General features: G+C 41.7%; 2 protein-coding genes across 3 annotated transcripts; both read left to right on the top strand.

The window, feature by feature from the left end:
- Positions 1-2768: 2768 nt before the first annotated feature.
- pmt (phosphoethanolamine methyltransferase) lies at positions 2769-10133 on the top strand. Its single transcript, XM_076102992.1, has 12 exons — positions 2769-2928; positions 5824-5995; positions 6220-6375; positions 7038-7174; positions 7336-7487; positions 7625-7813; positions 8352-8441; positions 8552-8641; positions 8766-8888; positions 9043-9174; positions 9776-9892; positions 9985-10133. Exons 2-12 carry the CDS (start codon positions 5835-5837, stop codon positions 10093-10095), a joined length of 1458 nt encoding a protein of 485 aa, XP_075959107.1. The 5' UTR covers positions 2769-2928; positions 5824-5834; the 3' UTR covers positions 10096-10133.
- Positions 10134-11250: 1117 nt separating this feature from the next.
- LOC142962478 (MORC family CW-type zinc finger protein 3) lies at positions 11251-25607 on the top strand. 2 transcript variants are annotated; one of them, XM_076102991.1, is made up of 17 exons: positions 11251-11385; positions 11489-11561; positions 13603-13735; positions 15203-15424; positions 15533-15679; positions 17327-17480; positions 18288-18416; positions 18954-19073; positions 19154-19257; positions 19665-19793; positions 20504-20620; positions 21467-21538; positions 22440-22479; positions 22600-22952; positions 23628-24147; positions 24334-24512; positions 25077-25607. In XM_076102991.1, exons 1-17 carry the CDS (start codon positions 11347-11349, stop codon positions 25231-25233), a joined length of 2688 nt encoding a protein of 895 aa, XP_075959106.1. In that variant the 5' UTR covers positions 11251-11346; the 3' UTR covers positions 25234-25607. The 2 variants fall into 2 exon arrangements, with proteins under 2 accessions (XP_075959106.1, XP_075959105.1); XM_076102990.1 differs by having other exon boundaries at positions 11258-11385; positions 21464-21538.
- Positions 25608-25804: the final 197 nt, after the last annotated feature.

Below are 25804 nucleotides of genomic sequence, written 5' to 3'. Positions count from 1 at the left end.
GGGGAAGTTGATCATTTTTGGAGAATAGCAAGGAAAACAAAACAAACCGTCTCCCACATGAAAGGCCCCCTGAATATTTAAGAGTGATGATCACAGTGGGTATTATTATTATCATCATACCTCTCTTCATTGCAACAAATGTAAAGCCTGCACACATGCAGAGCTCCAAAAGTCGTCTTAAATCTCATCCTTGATGCATCATTTCTTTTTCTTCTTTTTTTTTTTGTAAATGCGACCTGAAGGCAGAGAGTTGAATGTGATGTGAGCCACAAAGCATTTCAAACAGAAGAAGTCATTTGGGGAAAAAAAGAGTGATTCTAAGTGTTTCTCCATGATTCCCTGTACTCCATTCAGACCTGAAGTGAACACTAAGTTGAGAATACAGAAACCGTTCTTTGGGTGCTATGTAAGATATACGATGAAGCTTTTGAGCATTGTGATGTAATGGGTGTCCTGCTTTGCTGCTTGCCAAACTAGTTGTTTAAAATCCGTCTTAGCTGTCGTCTGTTTTTCTCTTTTTGTTTGTCTCTCTAAAAGGAAGACAAACATAACAGCTGTGTCTGAACATGAGCCTTCATTCACTCATTCACTTTGCTGCTAAAGCTCTACAGCACATGAACTTCTCATACCCCCTCAACCCACAACCACTGTCTGGTTGTAATATATATATATGTTTTTTGTGTGCCTGTCCTGACATCTAGTGGACAAAAGGGAACATGTTCTTTACGTTGACATTCTCTAGTGGAGAGTTTTCTTCTCTTTTCTTACTTGATTGTCGATGAATAACAAACACGTTGAAAAGTCCACACACAACACATTTATCTTCGAAACTCTGCAAAACGTTATAGGACAGTTTCTTCCTGTTAGTTTCATGGTTTAAACTCCATCATATTGTGATTTGTACCGTTGTCTGTCCATCTTTCAGTCATTGCTGTTATGCACTGAGCAGGATTTAGGGTTAAGGTTGCCTTGATCAAAGCCCTCGTTCCCATGTTGTGGAATAGGGGTTTATCATACACCAGTGAGATTTGCACACTCGAACCAATAGTTTGAGATCTGGTTTTACTGGAAGTGTAACTACCGGCACGGGCCAAGGTTATCAAACCAGCAGTGAAAAGCAGACGACAAACAAACGCTCTGAATGTAACAGATGTGATTTAGACACCGTTTTTAGAAAGCCTTTCACAACAACTGTGTCAATATTATCACTGTGAATAATCATTTACAGGCTCTTCACTGCGGTGGGAGATTCTGACTCTTGAAAATACACTTCCAAAGTGTTTCCTCCTCCAACAAAACATCTTTGATAGCTTCTGAAGTTGCATCATCCTTCTCAAATGGCCCTCAGGCCAAGCTTATTAAAGTTTTTACTTTTCAAATTCATTTTACTTTTAAGTTAGTTTATAGAGTGTTTGCTAGTTTTAGTTTTGTTTCAGTTTTTCAGAAAGGTTTAGCTTTATTGCTATATGTACATACAAAATGCATGGTTGGAGAACTGTAGAAATGACAATGTTTAATCTTTATGCTACCTTAGTTTCTAATGTAAAGCAATTGTGGTATAACGGTGCCATCTGCTGAAATGTCAAGTTCCATTTCATGTTGTCTTCTTATTTGAGTAATAATATATATTATATTATGATATATATATTTCTTTTTAGACTCTGAAAATGTGTGGAACTGTGCAAAAATGTAATTCCTAAACAGTTAATGTGATAGTTTTGTTTTATCTATGGAATTAAAGCTGAAAGTCTACACTTCAACGACATACTGACTGCTTTATTTTAAATCCATTGGAATCTTATAAAGAGGCAAAATTAGAAAAATTCTGTCACAGTCCAAATACTTATGGCTTTGACTGTATGTGTATCTGTGTTCACATTGAACACATACTATTGATTGATGTTATGTCATTATCCGAGTGTAGAGGGACTTTCTGAGCCACTATCTGCACCTAAAAGCCTCTTTTTCTAACCCTCTTCCAGCTGCTGACCTCATCCAGTGCGGTCTGGTTATTGTGAACTTTGGATGGTTACGTTGGAACTGTGCAGATGGTCAAACGCACTAATAAACACACATTTGCACTTAAGCAGAAAATGACACACCCAGGTTTTGTACTGCGTTAGTACCAGAAGTCAATTTTTTTTTATTTTGAAAAAAGAAAATTTCTGTTTTTCATTCATTTTGTAAATACAACAGTTGGTTCTCTCTTTGTAGTCGTATTTGTTTGTAAAGTTTGACCAACGTGTTGTTTCCTATTTGGACTAAATTACATTGATGGTAGAGTGAAACAATTTTTATAATCCATCAACCAATGGATTACAATATCTTTATCCAGGGAGTTTAGGGAGTCTGTTGTCAATATTCGTGCTTTTTGAGCTTTCCAAGCACCCATACCGTAACACCACGAATAGACGAGCATTACATTTCAAGTGACGGCCGAAGTTTCGCAGATGACTCACTTGACCGCAGTCGGTTGGTCACTGACTCCCAACAGTCTAGTATGGGACAAAAACGTCTGTCTGTCTGTCTGTGCCAATCCCAGCCGCTAACTGCTTCACAGGTCATGACACCTTCACTGAACTCAGGAAATGCAGTAATTACTCTTGTCTTGATCGCCTTCTTCCTGTAAACACAATAACACTCACAACATAACATGTCACTACGTAACAATATTTTAAAATAAAATGTAAAAAAGACATAATTTAACATGCATTGTTAGGTCCAGGGGGGCGGCGGCTCCGCACGCATCGCTTTCCACCTTGATGTTTTCAGTGGCACTATGACGCAATGTTGCGCAATCGGCGCCGAATGCCACGGGACATTTCTGGCTTGTGTCAGCACAACTGAGGCGCGGTGAATCGGGAGCCGGTGAGAGGAGACTGCCGCTGGGACTCTCGCACACACACACCACTCCATTAACCAACCATCGTGAGTTTGCATCACTGACACAAATTTATCCGGGGCAGGACAACACGCGGGTCTTTTTATGGGGATTGTAAACAGATGCGTGCACGTCCATGAACATGCCTGTGATGGTGCATGGACCCTTGTCCCCATATGATTATTCATGTTCACACACCCCCCCTCCCCTCCCCTGTCCTCATGTTGGGCGCATCCTAATGGCCAGTTTGCCACCTGGCGGACCATCTCCTCCACGCGTCGTGTTATTTAAAGAGCACCACACTCTCAGAAACCTGCACTCTGTCACAGAGGGGTTACTAACAGTAACCATCGTATAAATAACAGTTAATTGCCAGACTACATTGGAAGTGTAGAATACATTTACAATAAGTTAAAATACATTTACGACCACCATGGAAAAAGGTACAGTATGAGCAGAGTAAATGTGGATTATTTTGGTGATGTGACGGCCTGATTGAAACGTGTCTTTTAAATGTGATGCAACCTGACTGTGTTGGAGCTGCCACACGTTGTTCTGTGCTAATGTGTTCACTCAGCTGGTGGAAGTAATCCTGCTGGAATGTGTCAGTGGTTTGACTGATTTTTAGTGTCAAATGATCCCTCCATGTAGAGTTTGTCTGCTTGAACGTTACCCTGCGGTGATCCTAGTGCTTGGTGTGTAACCAGGTAGTGGACTGTGAAGACATTTACCTTAACTTCGTTGTCATCTTTGCACTGGAAGATGGGAGGTTAGTGTCCACAACGCTGTGCTGCTGGCAGCGTAGCAAAGCAGGATAGCATGGGGTGTCGGTGGATGAAAAGCAACAGAAGAGTAGAAAAAAGTTTTTAAGTTTGTCCTTTTTAAAATGTTAATGTATTATTTGTTGTGGCTGCTTTTTAAACATGAAGGCCATAGTAAACAATACTTTTTTTATTATCTACATTATTGCAACATGTCCTGAAGCATTGCATTATCTACTGTGGCTTTCTCTGCTTTTGATAAATTACTTTTATTCAAATATTTGTAGCCTTTTTTTGGCATTTCTTCTTTTATTTGCTACATTTACCGTCTACCCAACACAGTAGCTGTGTGTGTGTGCCACACCAATGTATTGTTTTAAGATCGCTTGCTGTTACCAGACTAATGGTTAATCTGTGTTTTGAAGAACTTCATCAAAAACATTATGTATTAAAACGCATCTCTGTAAAATGTCACTTTTAAATCGAATGAATGGCATAGTAGTTTCTTCTTAAAAACGTGTGTGGTTGCACATTTTATGTCGGGGATATAATCGGTAAAATAGAAATAATGAATACTTTGTTTTCTGAACTACCTGATAGATCAGGCATGGGCAAACTACGGCCCGTTGGGCGTTTTAATCCGGCCCGTCAAATATTGGTACAAAATTGCCCATACTATAATAAAGACTATGGCTGGGAAGTATACCGGTTTTAATTTCCCGTATGATATGAATTCTTCACACACCATTATAACGGTGCATATCCGAAACAACTGCTGTCTGCTTTCAACAGGCAGCTAAATGTATTCTGTGCCGCTATTACGCAGTGGTCAGCGCTAGTTGTCTTATATGTATTGAGAGGGAACCCTAGTCATGGTCATAACTTTATAACACAACAATTAACAACCCACAACTAACGCTCTTTAACAGAGAAAAACACAACAGCACATAACAGTCTGTGACACATAAACAATTTGTAACACTAATAATTGTACATTTATAAAATTTCACAGCCGAACTGCATGCTGGGTACAGCTCGCTCGCGAGCCTGCTTGCTAGCACAACAGTCTGCTGGGAGAGGCTCGTCGCTCCACTTACGTTACATTAAAGAACCGGAGATGCACCGATAGAGTTTGACACATAATAACGCTGATTACCGTGTAATATGCGTGGTATTTGTTATAAATGTACATTGATGCAAAGAGGTGATAAGCTGTACGTGGAGGGGCTTAGGGCCCAGGGGAATGTAGGTGAAGGAAACAGGAAGAAACGGAAGACACGCCACACAAACAGCTGTTCACCGCTCGTCACGATCCTGTAGACCAGTGATTCTCAACTGGTGGTTCGTCGCGGACCCGTTTTCAGTGGGTCGCGGGACTTTGCTTTATGCAGCGGAGTTATTCACGCTCCTTTCCAGCATTTACGGCACTTGTTAAGCGGTGCAGAAAAAACACCGACCAATGCGTTGCAAATCATGTCACGTGATGCAGTTTAGCCAATAAAATAAGGGTATTCTGATACGTTTCCTGACTCCAGTGAGATGCACCCACACCGTGATACAGGGGGGAGAGACAAGGAAAGACGTTAGATGTGACAGTCAACCATTTGTATGATCCGGTCAAAGAATCTAACTGATAAAAAGACCACAGTTATTAACCTTTACACTGAAAACACTGTGTTGAAAATGACTGCTTAATAATTAAGTGCACAATAAAATATGCATTAATGCGATAAAAAAATACCATGTAAGATCCCAGCTAACTGATGAACACCTCAGATCTGTTCTGAGAATTGCCACAACCAAACTGACACCAAACGTTGACGCACTGGTTAAAAAGGGTGACCAACAACACTGTTCCCACTGAAATTAAATTGTGCTTGTAATTTATATTAGTTCACACAAACACTCCATTCATCTGCTACTGGCCCGGCCCGTCTGTCAAATTTTAAAACTCAATGTGGCCCCCGAGCCAAAAAGTTTGCCCACCCCTGTGATAGATGATTCACAGGCAGGAGTACTTGAACTTTGCCACATATTCCAGAGGTAGTAGTACATGTCTAGTTACGTTTTTGTTTGACCAAGCAGTAACAAAGTTATATACAATTCCTCTTTTAGGTCATCGCCATCCTCTTCAAATCTCACTTTTGTTTCTCTAATCTGGACACTTTTTTTGCTTCACAGCTCGAAACAACATGACCGAGTTTTGGAAGGAGCACTCCCAGGCTGCCACAGTGGAGGAGATGATGCTGGACACTCGTGCCAAGGAGCTCACCCAGCAGGAGCTGCCCGAGATCCTGTCCATGCTGCCCTGCCTGGCTGGATTCAGAGTGCTGGAGCTGGGAGCTGGCATCGGGTGAGCGCCCCGCTGCATCGGGCTAGTCTGTAGTAGGGGATGCGTGTGAGCAGGGTTTTCAGGGTCTCTTTTTAATTTAAGGGCATGTAGCAGAAGGCCATTTTCAAGTTTAGGTAATCCCATTATGTCTTTTTAATATTGTGATGTTAAAAGAAATACTTAAAATTTTGGTTCTGCACTTAATGGAGATCGTGAGATGGATTTATACTGGCGTGTCTCTACAGCCGTTACACCAGCCACCTGCTGACCAAGGCCTCCCATGTGACGGCTGTGGACTTCATGGAGAGCTTTGTGGAGAGGAACAGGCAGAACAATGGTCACCACAGCAACGCTACCTTCATCCAAGCTGACGTCACAAAGCTGGATATTCCCCAAAACAGGTGTGTGTTAAGAAATCTGTTGTTTGGAAACATTTTATACCTTCAATTTTTAGCCGTGCAGCGCTCTAGGGATGGCAGTACAGGTATGACGGTCAGTCCGTCACATTGGTCCAGACTGTCAACTTCAACAACTCTTCGATGGATCGCAAAGTGGTTCAGACATTCATAGTCGGCAGATGATGAAGCCTACTCACTTTGATGGTCCCCTGGCTTTTCCTGTAGCGCCATCATGAGGTTGACATTTGTGATTTTTATTGAAGTGCCTCAACATATGTTGGATCAATGAGACATTCATGCCCCCACCGTCAGGAGGAATTGTAATCATTATGGTGATCCCTTACGTTTTCATTTAGCACCATCATCCGGTTCAAAACCTTCATTTTGTCTGCTGATGTTAGCATTTAGCAAAGTACAGCCTCACAGTGCTATCTGTATGGTCGTAGACTGTAAGCAGGTTGCAAGTCATGCATTCTGCAGGATGATTAATGACGGACAGTAATGAACTAGTGCTCGCTGGCAGCAATTGAATCCACTGGCCATTAGATCATACATTGGACAATCCCAAGCTTTCGACTGAACCCAGAATACTGGCTTTGTTTAGACAAAAAGCAATTTTAGCTCTTTTGTTTTGTTTGAATGCATCCATTCATTGCTCCCCTCAGCATTGACATCATCTTCTCCAACTGGCTGCTGATGTACCTGAGCGACAAGGAGCTAAAGTCCTTCATAGAGAAGATGATGGGCTGGCTGCGTCCCGGTGGCTTTCTTTTCTTCAGAGAGTCCTGCAACCACCGGTCAGGTACTGAGCTGACAATAAAACATCCACATCTTTCTTTCATCTGTAATAATGATTTAAACATTGATGCAAACTAACTCAAACTGACTTAAGATGTTCTCAGTTGACTATGAATGTGCAGCAACATAAGAAGGATTTGTTTTAACTTGTATATTTGAACCAAGGTGATTCCAAGAGGGACTTCAACCCCACCTGCTACCGCACCGAGGCACAATACAGCCACATTGTCTCATCGCTACAAGTGGAGGAGCCAGAGGGGGGCCAAATGTTTGGTTTCGACATTGTGTTGAAAAAGAAAGTTCAGGCCTATGTTGAGGTAGGCATTTCAGTCTTCTAGTGAAACTGAGTATGAAAAAGAAGGACAAAGCTGCGTGTGCTGTAGGTGTGAGGATGTGTAGTTGACCCTCTCCCTCCCCGTCTGTCCTTTCTGTCCTCGTCCTTCTCCTTTTCCAGATGAAAAACAATCCGAATCAGATCTGTTGGCTTCTGGAGAAGGTCCCCCGCTCCTCGAGCACCCAGAACGGATTCAGCACCTTCCAGCAGTTCCTGGACAACCAGCAGTACACTAGCCGCGGCATCCTGCGCTACGAGAAGATGTTCGGGGCTGGTTACGTCAGCACAGGCGGGCCCAGCACCACCAAGGTAGGAATAAAGTCTGGAAAACACCAAAGACTTTGGCTGGAAGCAATCAATAGCTGCTTTTGGATTGTTGATCATTTTTGCTGAATTTTAATAACCGCCAACCTTTCTTCTAGCGGCCAATTTGTCCAATACTTCGGTTTATGACCAATTACCAGCTAAACTAATGACACGCCCATCAGCCTCAGCTGTACTTTGTGTTTAGTGCTTTCATTTTTTATTTAATTCAAATGTTTGCATGCTAACATGCTAAACTAAAATGGTGAACACGGTATAGCATACCATTATGACATTATAGCCGCTTATTATCGGCATTTATGCATCATTCAACAGCACTAACATGTTGGTGAGATATGACTCATGTGTGTCATGACTCATGAATGAAATAATAGAAATATTGAAAATGTAACATAAAACCTTCGCTCGCTATCATCGCCCTAGTCATCTATATTTGACACTGAACACACAAGACAAGTACGTGGCTTTATCTCCTGGGACTTTGGATAAACTAAAAAATGAACCCTTGTTTTTGTGCCGACAGGAGTTTGTGGACCGGCTGAACCTGAAGCCCGGACAGAAGGTTCTAGATGTTGGCTGTGGCATCGGTGGAGGAGATTTCTACATGGCAAAGGTGAGAGCCTACGGCATCTGGCATAGTTAGGGTGACACTTGTGATGATAGGGGTTTTTTATAATGATTTAAAGGGACTACAGTGGTGGCAACGATTATATTACTTTTCAGACATTTGGAGTAGCGGTGCTTGGGCTGGACCTGTCGGACAATATGGTGGAAATCGCCATGGAGAGGGCGATCACTGAGAAGTTGCCATCAGTACGTCCAAATGTTCCCATATCCTACTGGTTTAAATACCTCAGATAATGGTTTGATTTATTTATATATATATATATATAAAAAATATTGTTTTTATTCAGTAATGGCATGCACTCCACTTCAGGTCCAGTTTGAGGTGGCTGATGCCACTAGGAGGTCGTTCCCTGAAGGATCCTTTGATGTGATCTACAGCAGAGACACAATCCTGCACATAGACGACAAACTCGCCCTCTTCAAACGCTTCCATGTGAGCATTTACTCTCGTACTTTAAACAGTAGCAGAAAGTCCTTTCATTGACTTCCAAACCTCTTTAATGTCCTTAGGAAACTAGTGCCTTTTATGTGATTTGATCTGGTCTAACTGCCTTGTTTTTTTCGTTCACCTTGTTCTTTGTGTCCAGTCTTGGTTAAAGCCAGGTGGCAAGTTGCTTATCAGTGATTACTGCGGCGGGGAGAAGCCCTGGACCCCGGTGTTCGAGGCCTACGTGAAACAAAGAGGCTACGTCCTCTATACACCCTCACAGTATGGCAAGGTAAATATACAGTAGAGCCTGATTATGTAACGGTTTGTGAGAGGACCACACTGCCCTATGGGGATTTCAACCCTTTGGTCCTCTTTACTATGATATGACACTTTACCATCCAATATAGAATAAAGAAACCGTAGCAGCATTACATATTTTGTCCACCAGATAGCACTGACAATTACGTTTTGAAACTGTGCAATGTCGTGCTCCTCTGCCGTCACTGTGCGGTGCAAAGATCAACATATGTATAGAATATTCATATATTTTTTCATGGTTTCCTGTGTGTGCACTGTTGGCTATCTAATAAATGCATAGAATTCCCTAAAAGACAAAGAAAACCAAGACGTATCAAATGAGCCATAAAACACAACATAACTATGATCCTTTAACTGTTAGTTAAGCTAAGAGCTCAAGTTAAGATCTTATGCTATTAAAGACTGTATACTTTTTTTAATGAATGCTATGTCTGTTTTACCAAGTCCCCAGACAAATTGGGTAACTTATAAAAAGTCTGCTCTGTAGATGTGTTTCTATTGTATTACTACCGTCCACCAGCTGGTAGTGCTGATTCCCTACTACGTCACCCTTTCTGTCTGTTCTGCTGTAGTTCCTTCAGGAAGCCGGTTTCTGCAACGTTCAGTCAGAAGACCGGACAACCCAGTTCATCCAGGTGATAAAGACAGAGCTGCAGAGAGCAGAGCTCATCAAGGAAGAATTCATTCAGGTTGGCTTACATAAACAGAAACCAACTGAACCTTAATTTGTCTCTAAATTCTTTAAATACCTGCTCATCATACCTGTTCTTGTTCCCCGCAGGAATTCTCTGAAGAAGACTATTTTGCAATAGTAAACGGATGGGGGGAAAAACTGAAACGTTCCAGCAGTGGAGACCAACGATGGGGACTCTTTTATGCAACGAGGGATTGAGTGATTGCACCAAGATTTGAGAAGATAATAAAAGAAAAAAAGGAAATGTTTCTTTTCTGATTTCCTTGTCTATGTATTTGTCTTGCTTGTTGTAAAAAAAACAACTGTGTATATTTTCAGTTAGTTTAGTGGGGGGCGACTGTGGCTAAGTGGATAGCAGGGCCGTCTTTCAATCAGAGGGTCGGCGGTTCTGCTAGTTGCGTGTCCTTGAGCAAGACACTTAACCCCAAAATTGCTCCCTTGGCTGTGCAAAAAGATTTGAAACCGAAAATATAAAATCTGAAGTATATAAGACTTCAAATACCAAAATATATATGAAAGTGAAAAATGAAAAAAAAAATGTATTCAAAAAAACTTCCAGAACTGAATCAAAATTATATTCAACCCAAAAAAACTTTTCATTCACTTATTTTAATTTTGAATACATTGCTGTATTTTTCAATGTTCAAGACCACAACTTGAACTTTCAGGTTCACGTTTTTTTTTTTTTTTTTTTCAAATGATCAAAACTATTGACCTGGATTTGGCTCCATAATGACCCTCCTTGTGTTGCTTCTACACTTTGTTTTAGCATTTAATTATCTTGTGATGGCCACTCGTGGCCACAGCGGCTGCTGTGCAGCAAATGTTACACAGGTTACTAAAATAGACAGATGTTGAAAGTAAACTAAACCGGCAGTTAAACAAGCTTTTCTTGTTTCAATTATTGCATGCTGTCTGCATTCACGTCAGGCAGCTGGATTGTCAAGTATTGTTGTGACGTAATGTATTCATGCGACGGTCAGGAACTACAGCAGCTCCCACCTTCGTTGAAGCATCCTAAACACCTAACTAAATACTACCTCATGTATCTTTTTGGCCGACACACTAACGCGTGACATTGCTCTGTAAAACATCAATGCAATGCCGAACAGACACGCTGACAACACAACTATGGCACGTGGCTTTCTAAAAGTATTGATAGGACGAGGACAATTAAAAGGTGTTTTGAGAACGTTATCAATCACAGGCAATGTCACAGAGAACTGCTAGATACGGATTTATATCCTCAAATAAAAAAATAAAAATAAAAATCCTTCAGACTGTTGGTGTTCAGAGTGAGTGAGGTGTTGCTCGCTCGCCTCTTTAATCTTTCTCAGTGACTTCCTTTGACAGCGCAGCTCGGAGATGCGCTACGCCCACAGCCTGTGACTGGTCACGTGTCTGCGCGCAGAAAACAGACCGCGAGAGGCCAAATACTCAGTCGCAGTCATGGCGAGGTTAAGCGAGCATGGGATTCGCCTGAGTTCCGTACGTATTTCACATTTTTTCACATCATGGCAGAATGTGTATTTACTTGCAAAATAACTTGAAGGGGGCAGAATAATTGAAACTGATCGTTTTTGTTTTCAAGATGAGTCCCTCCTTCCTGAATAGCAACTCCACAAGTCACACCTGGCCCTTCAGCGCAGTGGCGGAGTTAATAGGTGGGTGCTATTATGAAGGACTACGCTGAGACTCGTGCACCTGCAGCTCTGGTGCCCGTTGTTGCTGCTGCAACTTTCCATGACTTCATGTCGCGCACTCTTCCGCTGTAACGCGCATCCTGAACCGTGTGTTTAACAGATATTTGTGTTGGTGCTATAATGGACCGAGTGGACTTCCTCTTTCTCACCCTTTAGCGACTGTGTGACTGTTACACGCCTCTCTGTGTCTGTTGAAAGTACAGCGGAGTGTTACGGAGATAATTATAACAATAACAACAAGTGGGCTTATTATAATGCGTTAGTTATCATCATGCAATGCTCATAATATTCCTAAAATGCTACTAACTTGTAAACTGTGGTCAGGTTTCACAGTACAGTAATTGTACATAAATTCACCGTATGGCTTTAAGATCTCTGGGTTGAAAAAGACAAAAAGCCTGAACTTTTTACAACTCAGCATTTATTCACCATATGATTTGTCCTTCCACTTGATACAAAGAGTCTGTTTCTGGGCTGTCAACATTGCCAATCCTCCACTCTGTGCTCTCCTACTAGTTCAGACGTGCTGACAGTCTGTTGGCTGCTAGGTTTTGACAGGAGGAGCAGTGGGAGTGTGCTGTATAATGCAGTAAGTGCACTGTTTGGACATGATGATCGTACATGATGATCGTCTGTGATCTCTGCTCACAGGGGCATTGCACCTTGAGTTTATGTTTGCATTAAAAAGCTCATGTTTGTAAAGGGAATGCCGTACGTTCTCACAATAGTGACTCAATAGCTCATGAAAAGCTGGACGATCTGCAGCTAATTCTAGCTCTGAGAATATTATATTCAATGTTAGTTGAGTGTCAGAGAGGTGTTGAGATCCGCGATAAGATAAACATGTCGAGAAGAAAAGCAAAAGGTCATATGCAACAAAGTAAAAACAGCTGCATGGTAGAGATTAGAGAAGTAAACTAAAACTGGATGAGAATATGTATTGGCATACAGTGTATACAATATGAAGCATGAAAATAGCAAAAGACTTGATGTATTCACACTTCGACACTAGTTTTTCGTGCTGTAGCTGTGGTGTGTGGAAAACAGATGTTTCTAATATTTAAACTCTGTACATGCAGCTTGGGGCAGAATAATAGGAACACGCCCTGTGTTGTCTAATGATCTATCTGGTAATTTCCTTTGTTCCAATTTTACGAGTCCATTTTTAAACACTAAGGTAGTTAGAGACGGCGTTTTTAAGCAACATAAGGAGCTAAAATTAGCTTAATTAGCTAGCTAGCTGCAACTGATCCAATTGATCAGACATTTACGGTGTTATTTCGGCCGGCGAAATCAAATAAATTTATTAAATCTGCAGCTGTTACCATTGCAAAGTGCATGTAAGCTTAATGACCGCAATACACAGTGGGGTTCATAACTAATAAGTGTAAAGTATATAAGTGTGTGTATTGTCATGGCTTTTTTGTTTCGTTATTCCCTATGTGATATGAGGTATACTTTTGGAAACCACAGATGTATAAAGAGAACTAGATACAGCGTCGGAAACGGTGTTCCCTTAATTCCTTTGAAAGTTGCTCAGGGCGCAAAAACGTTGAACCTCCTTGGTCAATCTAACGCTTGTCAGAGGTAGCAAAGGTAACTAAGGTGGGCGGAGCTACAACCTGTACATTTTTAAACCGCGCTCTAAGTAGGTTGGTACTCACCGGTACACCGTACTAGCACTGCTTCATTTTACTCCTGGCGTACCAAGGCTTTTTCCTGTACAGTGGCACTTCTCACATGCTGCTGGTACTCTTTTCTGCCCTCTCCATATTAGGTCCTCTGGGCGATACATAATGCCAGGTGCTGTGAATTATCAATGCTATGTTCACAACCTGTTACTAAAATAATTAGTGAACTGCTTACTATTTGTGAACAAATATAATTATTAAAATATTTTAAAGTAATCATCTAACTAGTAGGCCTTATAATAATGGTTCAAAAGATCACAGAGATCTCTTCTTCTCTGTTTTTAATTCATTTATTTCATCTTGTGTTCTAGACAATGCTTCAGATCCTGGTGTATCCGCTAAACAGATCTGGATAGATGTAGTTGATGAAGCTGGTCAACTGTGTCTAACCTTCACTGATAATGGCAGCGGCATGACTCCCAACAAATTGCACAAGATGCTCAGGTAAGACGCACACATGCAAATCCACATCAAGTTGACGTGTTAATGAAAAACACGTCAAAAATGTCAACGTTGCATCAGAAACATTTAATGGCATGTTGTCAAACACTGATAGGTTCCTCCCTCCTTTAAACCACAGTGTGACTCACCAGCATTTCAGACCGCAAATTGATACACAAACACATTCTCTGGCAAAGACTCTTACCAAAGAGTGTCCATCAAATTCACACAAATAAGAATGTAACTACACACGCATACATAGAGCTGAAGAGATGAGTTGATTAATTACTAGAGTATGAATACATTTAATTGTCAGAGGTTTGATAATCCATTAATCCTTTAAGTGTATAAATAAATTAAATACTAAACATTATTTCAATTTACGAATGTTGAGGGTTTGCTGCTTTTTTCTAGCATTATAAAGTTAATGTCTTTAGGTTTTTGGCTCCTGGTTGGACAAAATGATGTTACAATAGTGTAACACTAGTTCTATAAGCACAGGGGGAGCCCTCTACTGGCCACTGAAAATTAGAATAAGCATAGCCGGCCTATCATAACGTGCCTAGTCGAATACGTCCAGACCCCACAGTACACACCGCTGTCTGACCTCCTACACCCTCTTCAGCGTGCAGCGTAGGAGCCACAGGACCCCTTTGGTGGAGGGCTGAGCTTGTACTCATAGCACTTGGGTTACATTATTGTAACCTTCCGTCTTACTCACACAGGCTAGATTTGCCCCCTTGATCTCCATGAATGGAGTAGGGACTCTGCAGAACTGGAGACAATAACCCACTCTGTGTCCTGTCCATCCATTCTGTTAAGACTGTGTTAGAGGATGAGCGACCAGCTGTGGAGCAGCAGCAAAAAAAGCTGCGACATTCTGTCTCGGTCCTGTCCGCCGCCACACCCTTCATGAACAACATGGAAAGGGCAGAGCCGGTGATGAGGTCCGTGAACGCATCGCTGCCGGCTCACCTGTAAATGCAGCAGCAGACATCGTGTCACTGTGTTTAATCCGTCTTGTCTCCCATTTGGAGATCGATGAGGATTGAACAGACACATGTGTACTACCCCTCCCCTGGGTGAAGCTGGAATGAGGTGTATTACCTCCTTACAGAGAGGTAATGCCACATCCCACTGTTAACCCAGGGAGGTCTTGAAGATAAGCAGTGAAGAGAAAAAGTGCTGCCTTATAATATACTGTGGGGTCCGCACGTATTCGGGCAGGCACACACTGAATGGCTGGCTACACATATGCGGGTTTTCAGTGGGCGAATGCACGCATGTGACAGTATTACCCATAGAGTCCAGTAGAGAGCGGAGCCTGTGTGAGTTCGAACAATTAATTTGAAGGCACATTTACTCTATGTAAAAATGAATCACATCTATTGACTTCTATTTATTAATGATGACGGTTTTGTCGACAATAAAAATGATCAAACCTACATCCTTAATTCTCCATATGTCCAGCTTTGGTTTTACAGAAAAGGGTTCAGGTAAGGCCAGTCAGCAGGCCATCGGCGTGTACGGGAACGGTTTCAAGTCTGGCTCAATGCGTCTGGGCCGCGACGCGCTCATCTTCACCAAGAATGGCGGCTGCCAGACTATGGGGATGCTGTCTCAGACCTACCTGGAAAACATCAAGGCCCAGGCCGTCATTGTCCCCATTGTCCCCTTCAACCAACAAACCAATATCCTTCATGAAAAAATATGGTTTCTCCACACTGATTGGTAGAGAATATGTTTGTCACCTTGCACAAACATACCTCCTCTATGTTCTGACCTTAACTCAGTGTAACAGTCTCTGGTGGTGACTGAGGACTCGGAGGCCAGCCTGGCAGCCATCCTCAAACACTCCATCATCACCTCCCAGGAGCAGATACATGCACACTTTGACTCCATTCTCTCCAAGAAAGGCACCAAGATATTAATCTGGAACATCCGCAGGTCAGAATCATACATTTGCTCCAAAGTAAGCGATATGAGTTGTTGTCTTTTCACCTGCATGTTGGCAATTAATAATTTACGTTTATGCCAATGAACATATTTCACAAAATGTTGAAACTGTGCCTTAAACCTTGGTTTGAGTTAGTAGCTAGATGTGTTGGGGGTATGCTCTAATACAGAGGTAGCCAACACGGTGCCCGCGGGCACCCTGTCGCCCGCAGGGACCACGTGAGTCGCCCGCAAGACATGTTCTAAAAATAGCACTAGTCACCATTGGAGCTCCGTCTAAAATTGTAGTTGCTGTTCTTTTTTTAATCAAAAACGCTTGCACAGAGTTAAGAGAGTTGGGTACCCGGAGGCGCACGGCGGACAGCCAGGACGAGGCTGCCGCACCGCACTAGGTTTTCAGGTTCTGAATGGCGGGCGCATCCCATTGGTGCCAGACGCGAGCCGCGAGCGCACCCCGTCGTCAGGTCCGTAAATCCTCGGAACAGGCCGCGGGGAACAACTCAGGGGTGGCGGGGGTAGAGGCGAGGCAACGCAATCAGACCGAAAAGGCCCAGACTAGAGGTTTGAACGCCTCGGAGGGTTGGATCCCCCGCTCGGCTATAGACGAGACTTTTTACTAGTTTCTTCGTTGAGAAAAAGGTACCGTTGGAAAAGCTAGTGTCGGTGATAACAGACCGGGCTCCCGCGATGACGGGCCGGCATGCAGGCTTCATTGCACAATGCAAAGGTGACCCAGACTTCGCAAAATTTCTACATTAGGCTACCACTGGATCATTCACCAGCAGGCGCTATGTGCAAAAGTAACCGGCTTTGATCATGTGATGATACAAAAATATCAGAGATGTGATACCTCTGACTTTCAAATGTTGAAACAGATTAACAGAAATAAAAGTTGCATGTTTAAACATGTATGTGTAGCTATACCATCATTGTTGTGGAAATCATTATTAATAATTATTGTGAGGAATAATTAACTGACATGTGATCAGTCTCTTCACATATATTATTATTATTAAGGTGATCTGTGCAATTTTGTTATTCAGGAAGTTTGTATCAAATAAGTAGCCCTTCGTACTACTCGGTACCTTTGAAGTAGCTCTCAGTTTAAAAAAGGTTGGTGACCCCTGCTCTAATATGACGAGATTGATGAGTATGCAAAAAACTGACTCAAACTGAAACAGGCAAATAAGCATGAGCACACGCATAAGACATTTGTTTAGGATTCCTTTTATTCAAAGCCATGCAAAACAACACATTCGGAAACAAAGCCTCATATCCTCATCATATGAAGAGCAGATGAAATTTGAATTTAACGATTTGAAGTCCCTTTTCCTAGTTGCTTTCTGAAGCAAAGTTCTCTCAAATACAACAGTTCATGTTAAGGAGTTCTTCTGTTTCTCTTCTTCTTTACGTTGGTTCAAAAATGTCTAGACTATTATCATTGTCATCCAATACTAAGTACCGCACTTATGAAGATTGTCCAGGGTGAGTGAAATTGTGCTAATGTATCTGTATGCATGTGTAAGGCGACGCACTTAAAATCCCTGTTTTGCGTAGCATTACAACTGGAAAATCTACGAGATCTTATTTTTGCTGCTCCTAAAGGAAAGTATCATGTATTTTGACGTTATCCTGAAGGGCAAAAGATGGCAAGCCAGAGATGGACTTTGAGACCGATGTGAGTGACTTCCGTTTGCCCGAGATTCATAACGAGGAGCTGAAGACATGTCTGAGGAACGGTGGATCCCTGACAGCCCAACATGACATCCCCGACATACACTACAGTCTCGGCGTGAGTGGATCACCTGTGTGATCATTACAAACACAGAGGAGGATATGAGAACGTTTGATGTTACACCTGCTAGACGGGAAACATGGTTGTACCAAAACAGCACCCTCTTCCTGTTTGATACAGTTATGTCCCTTCAGTCCGGTGGATCATATCTATCCAATGTAAAGGATGACGTTTATGGTGGTGGTCTTGTGTGTTTGTGGTAATTATAGTATAGTATAGCAGTACTAGCAATTACATATAGTATATCATTTTGGTAAATGATAATACTGCCATTTCAGTACAAAAGTGGTACTGATTTACTGATTTATCGTTAAATTTATCTGAAAAAGTCATATTTACCAAATTTGAAAAAGATCATTTTAATTGGATAGCGTCAATATTCAAGCTCGTTAGGACACTTGAAGCTCTTCTGGATGATTTTAGGTCAAGTGGTGAAGATCAGGGTTTGAGTGGTTAAAGTGCGGGTAATCCCCTAGAGTACATTGAAAATATAAGTCCTATGCAAACTTGTGCTCGTGTGTGTGGCTGGGTGAAGGTGCCTGTTCATGCAGAGACGTGCCTTTGGTTTTGTAGTAACACTGCCCCAGTTTCCTTTTGAACCCATGAGTCATAAGATTCATAATTACTGTAGATGTAGTTTTTCAAGAGAAAGTTTGAATAACTTACTCTCAGGCTATACATCAACATGTTAAAGAGTGTCAACAGATGGCATCAGACTAAATATATTATGAGTAGGTGTTTTAAATTTAATTGTTTTTACTTTTATGCTTTCTCTTTCTCTTTCTGTTTCTGTGTTGGACTCAGGCCTACCTCGGTATCTTGTATCTGAAGCCGAGGACACGGATTATACTGAGGGGGAAGAAGATTCTGGTTAAGCTGGTGTCTAGGAGGCTGAAACACATTGAGCATGATGTGTACAAACCCCACTTCAGTGTATCCCTAAAATATCAGTGTGGATGGTCATTATCCGTATCAGATGCGAACAGGAAGTGGGAAGACAGTAGCTTTTTTTCTACACAATTGAAATGCGCCACTCTCTTGGCTGTCTGGGATTTTTCTTATCAATTTTTTAAAATGGAAAAAACGCATTGTCTCTGAAAATCTTTTCTCTCAAATTTGTTTAACAGTATCCATCAAAACTTTTAATATGGACTACGTCCACCGAAATATACCCGAGGCAAAATAATGGCAAATGCAGAACTATGTTGATTTTTTATATCCACACTGGTGACACTCGTACTGAAACTCGGGTATCGTATCGGTAATTTCATAGAGTTATCCTTAATTTGCTGTTGAAAAAAACAGGCTCCTTTCATGTTTAGTTGTAATTTAAATCATTGCAAAAATACATTTATTTCATATTTGCGTTAATATTAGTATATTATATTTGTATCAACCAAAAAAATGTAAACATTTGCTTTTTCAACCTGCTAATGCCCAGTGGTGTTAACCTTGACTGGTGTCTGTCAGAAAGAGAAGGTGAAGGTGACCTTTGGGCTGAACCCGAAAAACAAAGACCACTATGGCATCATGATGTACCACAGGAACCGACTCATTAAAGCCTTCGAGAAAGTGGGCTGCCAGCTGAAGGTAAGGGAAAAGCATGCGACTGTATGTCTTCATTCATTGCAGACGCGGTGATCTTAATCACACTTCCCAATTCCCTGCAGGCTTCAGGTCAAAGGGCAGGTGTCGGAGTCATCGGTATCATCGAGTGTAACTTTCTCAAACCTGCCCACAACAAGCAAGACTTTGAATACACCAAAGAATACAGGTACAACACACACACACAGACAAAACCAAGAGGTAGAAGTTTTGTGCTAATATGCGCCAATTAGCTATCTGCTTGGATTGGTTCTTGCCATAAAGCAGAGAATGGCAGAAAATAACTGCTACAATACAGTGTTTACAAAGTTATTAGGAAACATAGCACTAGTGACTCATGCAGCTCTTCCCGGAAGGGCTTTTATTTCTGCAAACTTCACACCAAATGTGAGTGTTTTACAGCCAGGAAGCTGATGATGATCAGAGAATCCTTAAAATAATTTTGATTAAAGACTTTATTTTCTTCTAGAGAAACAGACCAGTTGAGCAGTATTGGCCTGATAACACTGTTGTGTTTATGATATAAGGTAAAACAGTTAAAGAAATGCACTGTCTTCTACTTTTTCTTCTCCCAAGACTCACACTTGGTGCTTTGGGCCAAAAGCTGAACGACTACTGGAAAGAGGTGATCGAGAAGAAGGCCAGAGAGCGTGAGTTTCACGCCGTGGAAAGAGATGAAAATGAGGACCAGCCGGATGCTGACGAGTAAGTGTTGACTTAGTTGTTTTTTTTATCTTGGCAGTTGCAGTGCAAGGAGTGAAAAGAAAATTCTTCTCCTCGCCTTCAAGCGTTTTCATAACTTTGGTCCAAAATATGAAATTGAATTTGTTAATTTAATTGAGAAAAACGTGTTTGATTTGTGTCTTTCACTACTGAAAGAGGATTTGGTTCGTCTGGTCCATCTGCCTCTAAATCTGTACACAAAATTGTTAAATCCACTGGAAGAGTGAAATAACTGGTCCACGTTCAAGAAGCCTTTTATGGATAAAGACGGTAACAATACAGGAGGATGCAGGTCAGTTAATAACCCACTCATGTAGGAACTTGTCAAATTAACTGAAAGTGTAAAATAGGTCATTTTTCTCCCAAAGCTTGAAATTAGAGACTTGCGACGCTTGAGCTGCTGTCTCGACAGTAGCAAAGAACAGTAAACCTGCTGAGGCAAGGATCTTCAACAGCCTTTATACCCATTGAGCAATAGTTATTTGGCATGCAGAACCATAAAATAAACGGCTCCAACAGAAAATATTTTTATGTCGTATATGGCTTTTGAAAAGACACGTTCATGTACACAAACGGATAGACTCACTGTGATGTTTGTTCTAATAATTATTATTTTTGGTGAAAGAACTTCCCCCTCTAGTGCCAGCTTCTGTGTACTGACACTTCTCATACATGTATGTCTGTATGTACAGGGGTCCCATGTGGTTACAGTGTGAAGACTGCCTGAAGTGGCGATGCGTCCCGGCAAGTCATTACAATGTGGTTCCTGAAAGCTGGAACTGCAGCCAGAACCCCAATCCAAGTTACAGGTGTGTATTTCTTATTATTGATTTCCTTGGATCCGACTTAAGACATTAAATGCTGGAGAGCTTGTGTTTTGAACTGAAGGCGTGGAGTGGAGACATTTACCAGGCAAGAATGGTCTAATGAAGGCCACTGTTCAGTTGTATTAATGTATTAATGCAGGATCGAGCATTTTGGGGGATTTTCACCTATACCACTGATTTAACGTCGGGATACCCCGGCCTCCATTTTAGACAATTACTTATTTTTATTTGTATCGTATAAGTCTCCCAGCTTTATGAAAGTGCAGTACTGAATTACTGAAGTGACCCTTTCATGCTCCGTCTACTTACGTATTCAGATATTTTTGAAAACCGATATTTTCTTCTACGTTTTGTCCTCTCGTCACTAAAACAATTTTTGCATTTTTGAAAACACTCTGTGTAACTGTGTGGACGTAAACCGGAGTCTTTGGGAAACAAATGACGTCATCTCAATTCGCTCGTGCCCATTGTTTTATGTAATGAGCATGCGCCAGAAACGGCGACAACAATGTTGTTGAACGGACTACCGGTATTGTATGGTGAAGCAAAGCAGCAACTCGTCATTCGTCCACAGACGAGTCACATTTCAGTTTCCCCATAGTACCTTGGTCTGTGTACCAGAAAGATGTTAGATAGGTATCTCTCTCACCCTCGTTTATTGTCATCTCTCTATGGTCTATAATAAAGGCTTAAAATGCTGCAAAATAAATAAGATAATTAAGATCAAATGCACGGAGGTCAGTGTGTGTCTGTTTTGGCTAAACCAGGAAGGCCCTGAGCTGAAGTTTAGCAGTTATTGAGCTGCCAGGTCTCTTTGTCTTTCAGAAGCTGCTCTTCACCAGAGGAAGCAGAAGACTGCGAGCTGTTAACACCCAGCTACCAGAAAAACCACAAGAAACAGTAAGCTCTCATTTAATTTCTCTAGACCTCTCAAACTTGGTCTGTGTGAGAATTTAGACACGGAGAGACGTTTCACACTGCTACTCTAACGTCATGTGGGTTCATGTACCATGTTGTGGTTTTCATCTGTCAGTTTCACGCTCTTATTTCCTGTTCATGTGACTGCGTCTGTCTGGTTTTGCGATACTCTGCCCAACCGTGATCAACGTAGAAGGACTGAAATGAGAAATCAGTCAGTTCTTCAAAACGTGGTGACTTGTTACTCATAAATGCAAAGTGATTCAAATATTGATTGAAACCAAAAATTGTTTAACCTCTAATATGAAAATTTGTTTGTGCATCATTGGAAATTTTGGGCTTATTAGGATCCAGGATCATCAAATTAGTTTACTAGCTGAGATAACTACTGTTTAACTTGCAGGAGTTAGCTACAAACCTTTGTTGCAAGGTGATACATTATAGACGAACTTAGAAATGGAATTTCAGGTTCATAAAATATAATAAAAAGGTTTATGTAACCGGAACTGTAAAAACTATATGCATGGCTGCAATGGGCCTTCTTACTATTTTCCCAGTGCTTCCATTCTTCCCTAGTAACAGATAATCCTGCTAGCAGTTGGATTGGAGACAAAACAGCCAATCAGAAATTATTACTTATTCTAATTTAACTTACTAACTGATCATTTTTCTATAACTGGCACACAAAAACAATCTTTAATACTCTCAGATCTTAAGGATTTGGGACCACAAAGGAATTAGAGAGAAGACCAATGAGTAAAACTGAGTGAGAACCTATTCAGTTATTGGAGTTATAAACAATATATACAGTACAGTTAGACATTGCCAAATTTAGATCATTTTCCCCTCTCAAGTCATTAATCTCCGTTTGTTTTTCCTGCAGAGAGCATCCCAAAAGCAGAAAACGAGAAAAATCCTTGGAGGTTTGTGAAAAGTTGGAAACTTTAGGCAACTTTGCTATTGATAAAGACGCCAGTGTGCTGTTTAGCTGTACAACGTCTGGATACATTGCCTATAAGTGTGCTTGTTTGTTTGTGCCGCAGGTGTGCGAGTCCCAGGCCCAAACGGCTAAACACAACATCGTCTCACGCAGTTCATCAGAGCCAAGTTGGCCCACCTTGCGGACAGGTCAATGCCACACAGAGGGAGACGCGCTAGAGCCAGATCGGACCAGCACAGATCACCTGACAGACGCACGCGTTCACGATGATGCACAGACGCAAAGTACAGTCGCAGCTGAAGTCGCACGCACGCAACAGAATCGCGCTGGAAGAGGCACGGCCATTGAAGTCACGCATGTGGAAAATGAGACCATTGATAACAGGGGTGAAGATAAAGAGGGAGACAAAAACATGGAGCCGGTTGAAAGAGAAGAGGAGAACAGATACGCATTAAGGTTCGCTATGTTGCATGTGTATTGTGTGCCAGTTCAGAATCGTGAATAATACTCCAGTGTCGTCATTTTAAAGGCATGTTTTAAATTTTACAATGTTTTTTTAACCCCCCTTAACTATTATTTGTTCATTCACTTTAGTTTTCGATGAAAACTCAATTACAAAGTTGTGTTGTTAATGAATGGTAATGCAGTTGGGAGCTGGACGTGCAGTAGATAGAGGAAACTCCAACCTTTTGAGATTCAAGAGGTTGCTGCTGTCTGTTTGCTGACGCGTATTTTAGACATTTCCGTTCAACTATGTCAATGTTTAGTTATTAGTAGTCTTCTGGGTGTGTTTTATGGGAATCACTGACTCTCACATCTCTGATGTTGAAGTGTCCTCTTACACAACCGGAGTTCTGCTTCCACAGACAATCTAAACCTGACCCTGCCAACCCTTATATAACGAGCATTGAGTGAAAAAAGACTAGTTAATAGTGCTAACCCTGACGCTAACATGTAGTGCAGTGAGTATTGTCAGAGCCGTGTATGTTTTCAGCTGCATTATCTCACAATAATAACATGACTTTGACAACAAGATAGAGCTCATGAAATACTCTGTTATGGATTTCCTGTCTCAAGAATGTTTGGAGTGTCTGTCAGTTAATTTCACTGATTAGCTTTTGTCCTCTGTAGCCACAAGAGGAAATCAGGATCTTTAATTCACGGTGTGAGAAAGAAGCGATGTCCTCAGGAGGAGCAGCGTGACTCAGAAAAGATGGCCCAAGAGATGAATCCTGAGAAACAAATAAATATACCCGAGACGGTGTCCTTGGAGAAGCCCAATCCTGACGGTAGCAGCCGAGTGGAGAAACCAGGTGATGCAGCACAGCGAACCCCCAGCAGTCTCACCTGGACCCACTCGCTCCCCTCCACCCAGACTGTGATGGTATCTCCTCTGAGTCGAACAGAAGGGCCTTGGAGCAGACCACTGCCTCCAGAGGGGAGTGGGCGGGAAGCTAACGTGCAGAAGCTGGCGGGCTTGGAGAAAGAGGCCCAGAGGCTACGGCGGCTTCTAGCTCTGGAGGTCACAAAGACGACTCGAGGCACGATGACGACTGCTGATAGCAGCGCTGAAAAGCCCACCGGAGGGCCGGAGACTCCGCCAGCATCCCGAGCAAACAGAGAGGTCGGCTGCCAGACCGACGTGGCTGAGGTCAGCAGAGTTTATACCCAATATTTTAGGTTCATTTTGATGATACATGACAAAAAAAATCGCATATGAGCAGAGTGCTTGATAAAGATAAATGTCTTTTTTTAAGGCCATCTACTCAGACTAATCTTAAATGAAGATCTAACGGCAAACTCTGTGTAATCCTGGATTCTCTTTCCTCTGCTTCAGAGCTCTAGTTCATCCAGCAGCTCGGTGCTGGCTCCAGGACGTCTGGAGATGGTGGTCCTGAGTCAGAGAGCTGTGTGCGGGTCAATAGTGCAGCCTGAGCAGAACGTGTCTAAGAAGGAGAAGACGGAAACTCATAGCAGGATGATAGTCGGCGACAGCGAGGCCTGTGAAAGCAACGGGTGTGTATTCTCGACAGACGTGCGCCGGCACCCCTAAATGTTCAGAATCAGTTTGTTTACAGGCCAGAAATTTGTTACTCAATCATAGCTTTTCTTTGAAGATTCCGGTCGTGGATGGCAGTAAAAAATAAATCCAACTTCAACCTCTAACTTTATTTACTATCTTTGACTGTGGTTTGTCTGTACTTTCCAAGCATGGCAAACTGCTGACTTTCAGATATAAAGATCTGTCTCTATATACTTCCAGTTTAAAGAGTCATTTCCTGTAGCTGGCAGGACCACATTTGTGTGCAGGGGCGTAAATGTTTCTAAAAGATAAAGCAATCCAAGCGATCACAGTACAAATATCTGCTTCCATCTTTACCAACACTCTTTGCTGTTTCTTCTACTCGCACTTCTCCAAAAACGGTTAAGTCATGTCCTCTTTCGCAGTTGTTTACACATTCTTGTTCTCCATTTTTGCTGATTCGTAAATAAAATGTGAATTCCCCTTGACAGAGTTTAATCACCTGAGCTACTGAAATATTTTAATAGCTTTAAATGATTAAGCTGTTCTCCAATCAGACCTTCACAGGAAGATCTGCGCAGCATCCGTAACAACGTGGTGGTGCTTCTCACGGCCCTCTTGCCTCAACTGGACCTGGCTGGCATCAGCATGGAGACCACCGACGTGGACAACATCCTGCAGCAGATCATAGAGGTCAACTCACTGAAGCTATGATCAGTACTGTTATAAACCAAGATGTTTTTTATATGCAAAGTTTGGATTGACATTTGTAGTCTTTGTTTTCAGAGTCGTAAGACAAACGGTCTATTAAGCTTTCTTTGCCTCCACACATATTGCCAGTTCACTTTGCATCCCTTTCGTGCGCTCGTTTATTTCAAGAAGCATTGTTGTGAACATTTCTGTCCCATTGACGAACATATAACATTTTAAATGTACTGTTTCTAAAAAGTGTGATGCTGTTTTTTGTTTTGCTTCTATTTAAATTAGTTTTATACGCATGTGATCAACATGGATTCATGCTTGTTTCTAGATTTGTTCACACATCCGTAAATGAGACTTTTTACGTTTGCATTAAAATACTGAAACCACTTATTGTACACTGCCTCTTTATTTTCAAGGTTAATTAAAAGTGTGCTCTTGCTTAAAATGCAGAAGTTCTGCAGTACCTCTTATTTTCCACAAGGTGGCAGTGAAGCCTATTTATGAAAATGTGGCTCTTAAATCCATATTCTTGGAGTGTTAAGGATATGAAAATCTCAGAAATCATCATTTAATTTGACAATTG

The sequence above is a fragment of the Anarhichas minor genome, unplaced genomic scaffold (genome assembly GCF_050575085.1).
Source record: "Anarhichas minor isolate MPS153535 unplaced genomic scaffold, ASM5057508v1 ptg000028l, whole genome shotgun sequence".
Taxonomy (NCBI): domain Eukaryota; kingdom Metazoa; phylum Chordata; class Actinopteri; order Perciformes; family Anarhichadidae; genus Anarhichas; species Anarhichas minor.
Note: the sequence above shows the minus strand (reverse complement) of the source record. Positions and strands in the feature narration are given on the sequence as shown.

Coding starts and splice junctions, on each gene's coding strand:
- pmt (XM_076102992.1), top strand. CDS start 5,835: ATGACCGAGTTTTGGAAGGAGCACTCCCAGGCTGCCACAGTGGAGGAG. Junction 7,488..7,624: donor AAGTTCAGGCCTATGTTGAG/GTAGGCATTTCA, acceptor CTCCTTTTCCAG/ATGAAAAACAATCCGAATCA. Junction 8,642..8,765: donor TCACTGAGAAGTTGCCATCA/GTACGTCCAAAT, acceptor ACTCCACTTCAG/GTCCAGTTTGAGGTGGCTGA.
- LOC142962478 (XM_076102990.1), top strand. CDS start 11,347: ATGGCGAGGTTAAGCGAGCATGGGATTCGCCTGAGTTCC. Junction 13,736..15,202: donor AAATTGCACAAGATGCTCAG/GTAAGACGCACA, acceptor CCATATGTCCAG/CTTTGGTTTTACAGAAAAGG. Junction 24,513..25,076: donor GAGGCCTGTGAAAGCAACGG/GTGTGTATTCTC, acceptor TTCTCCAATCAG/ACCTTCACAGGAAGATCTGC.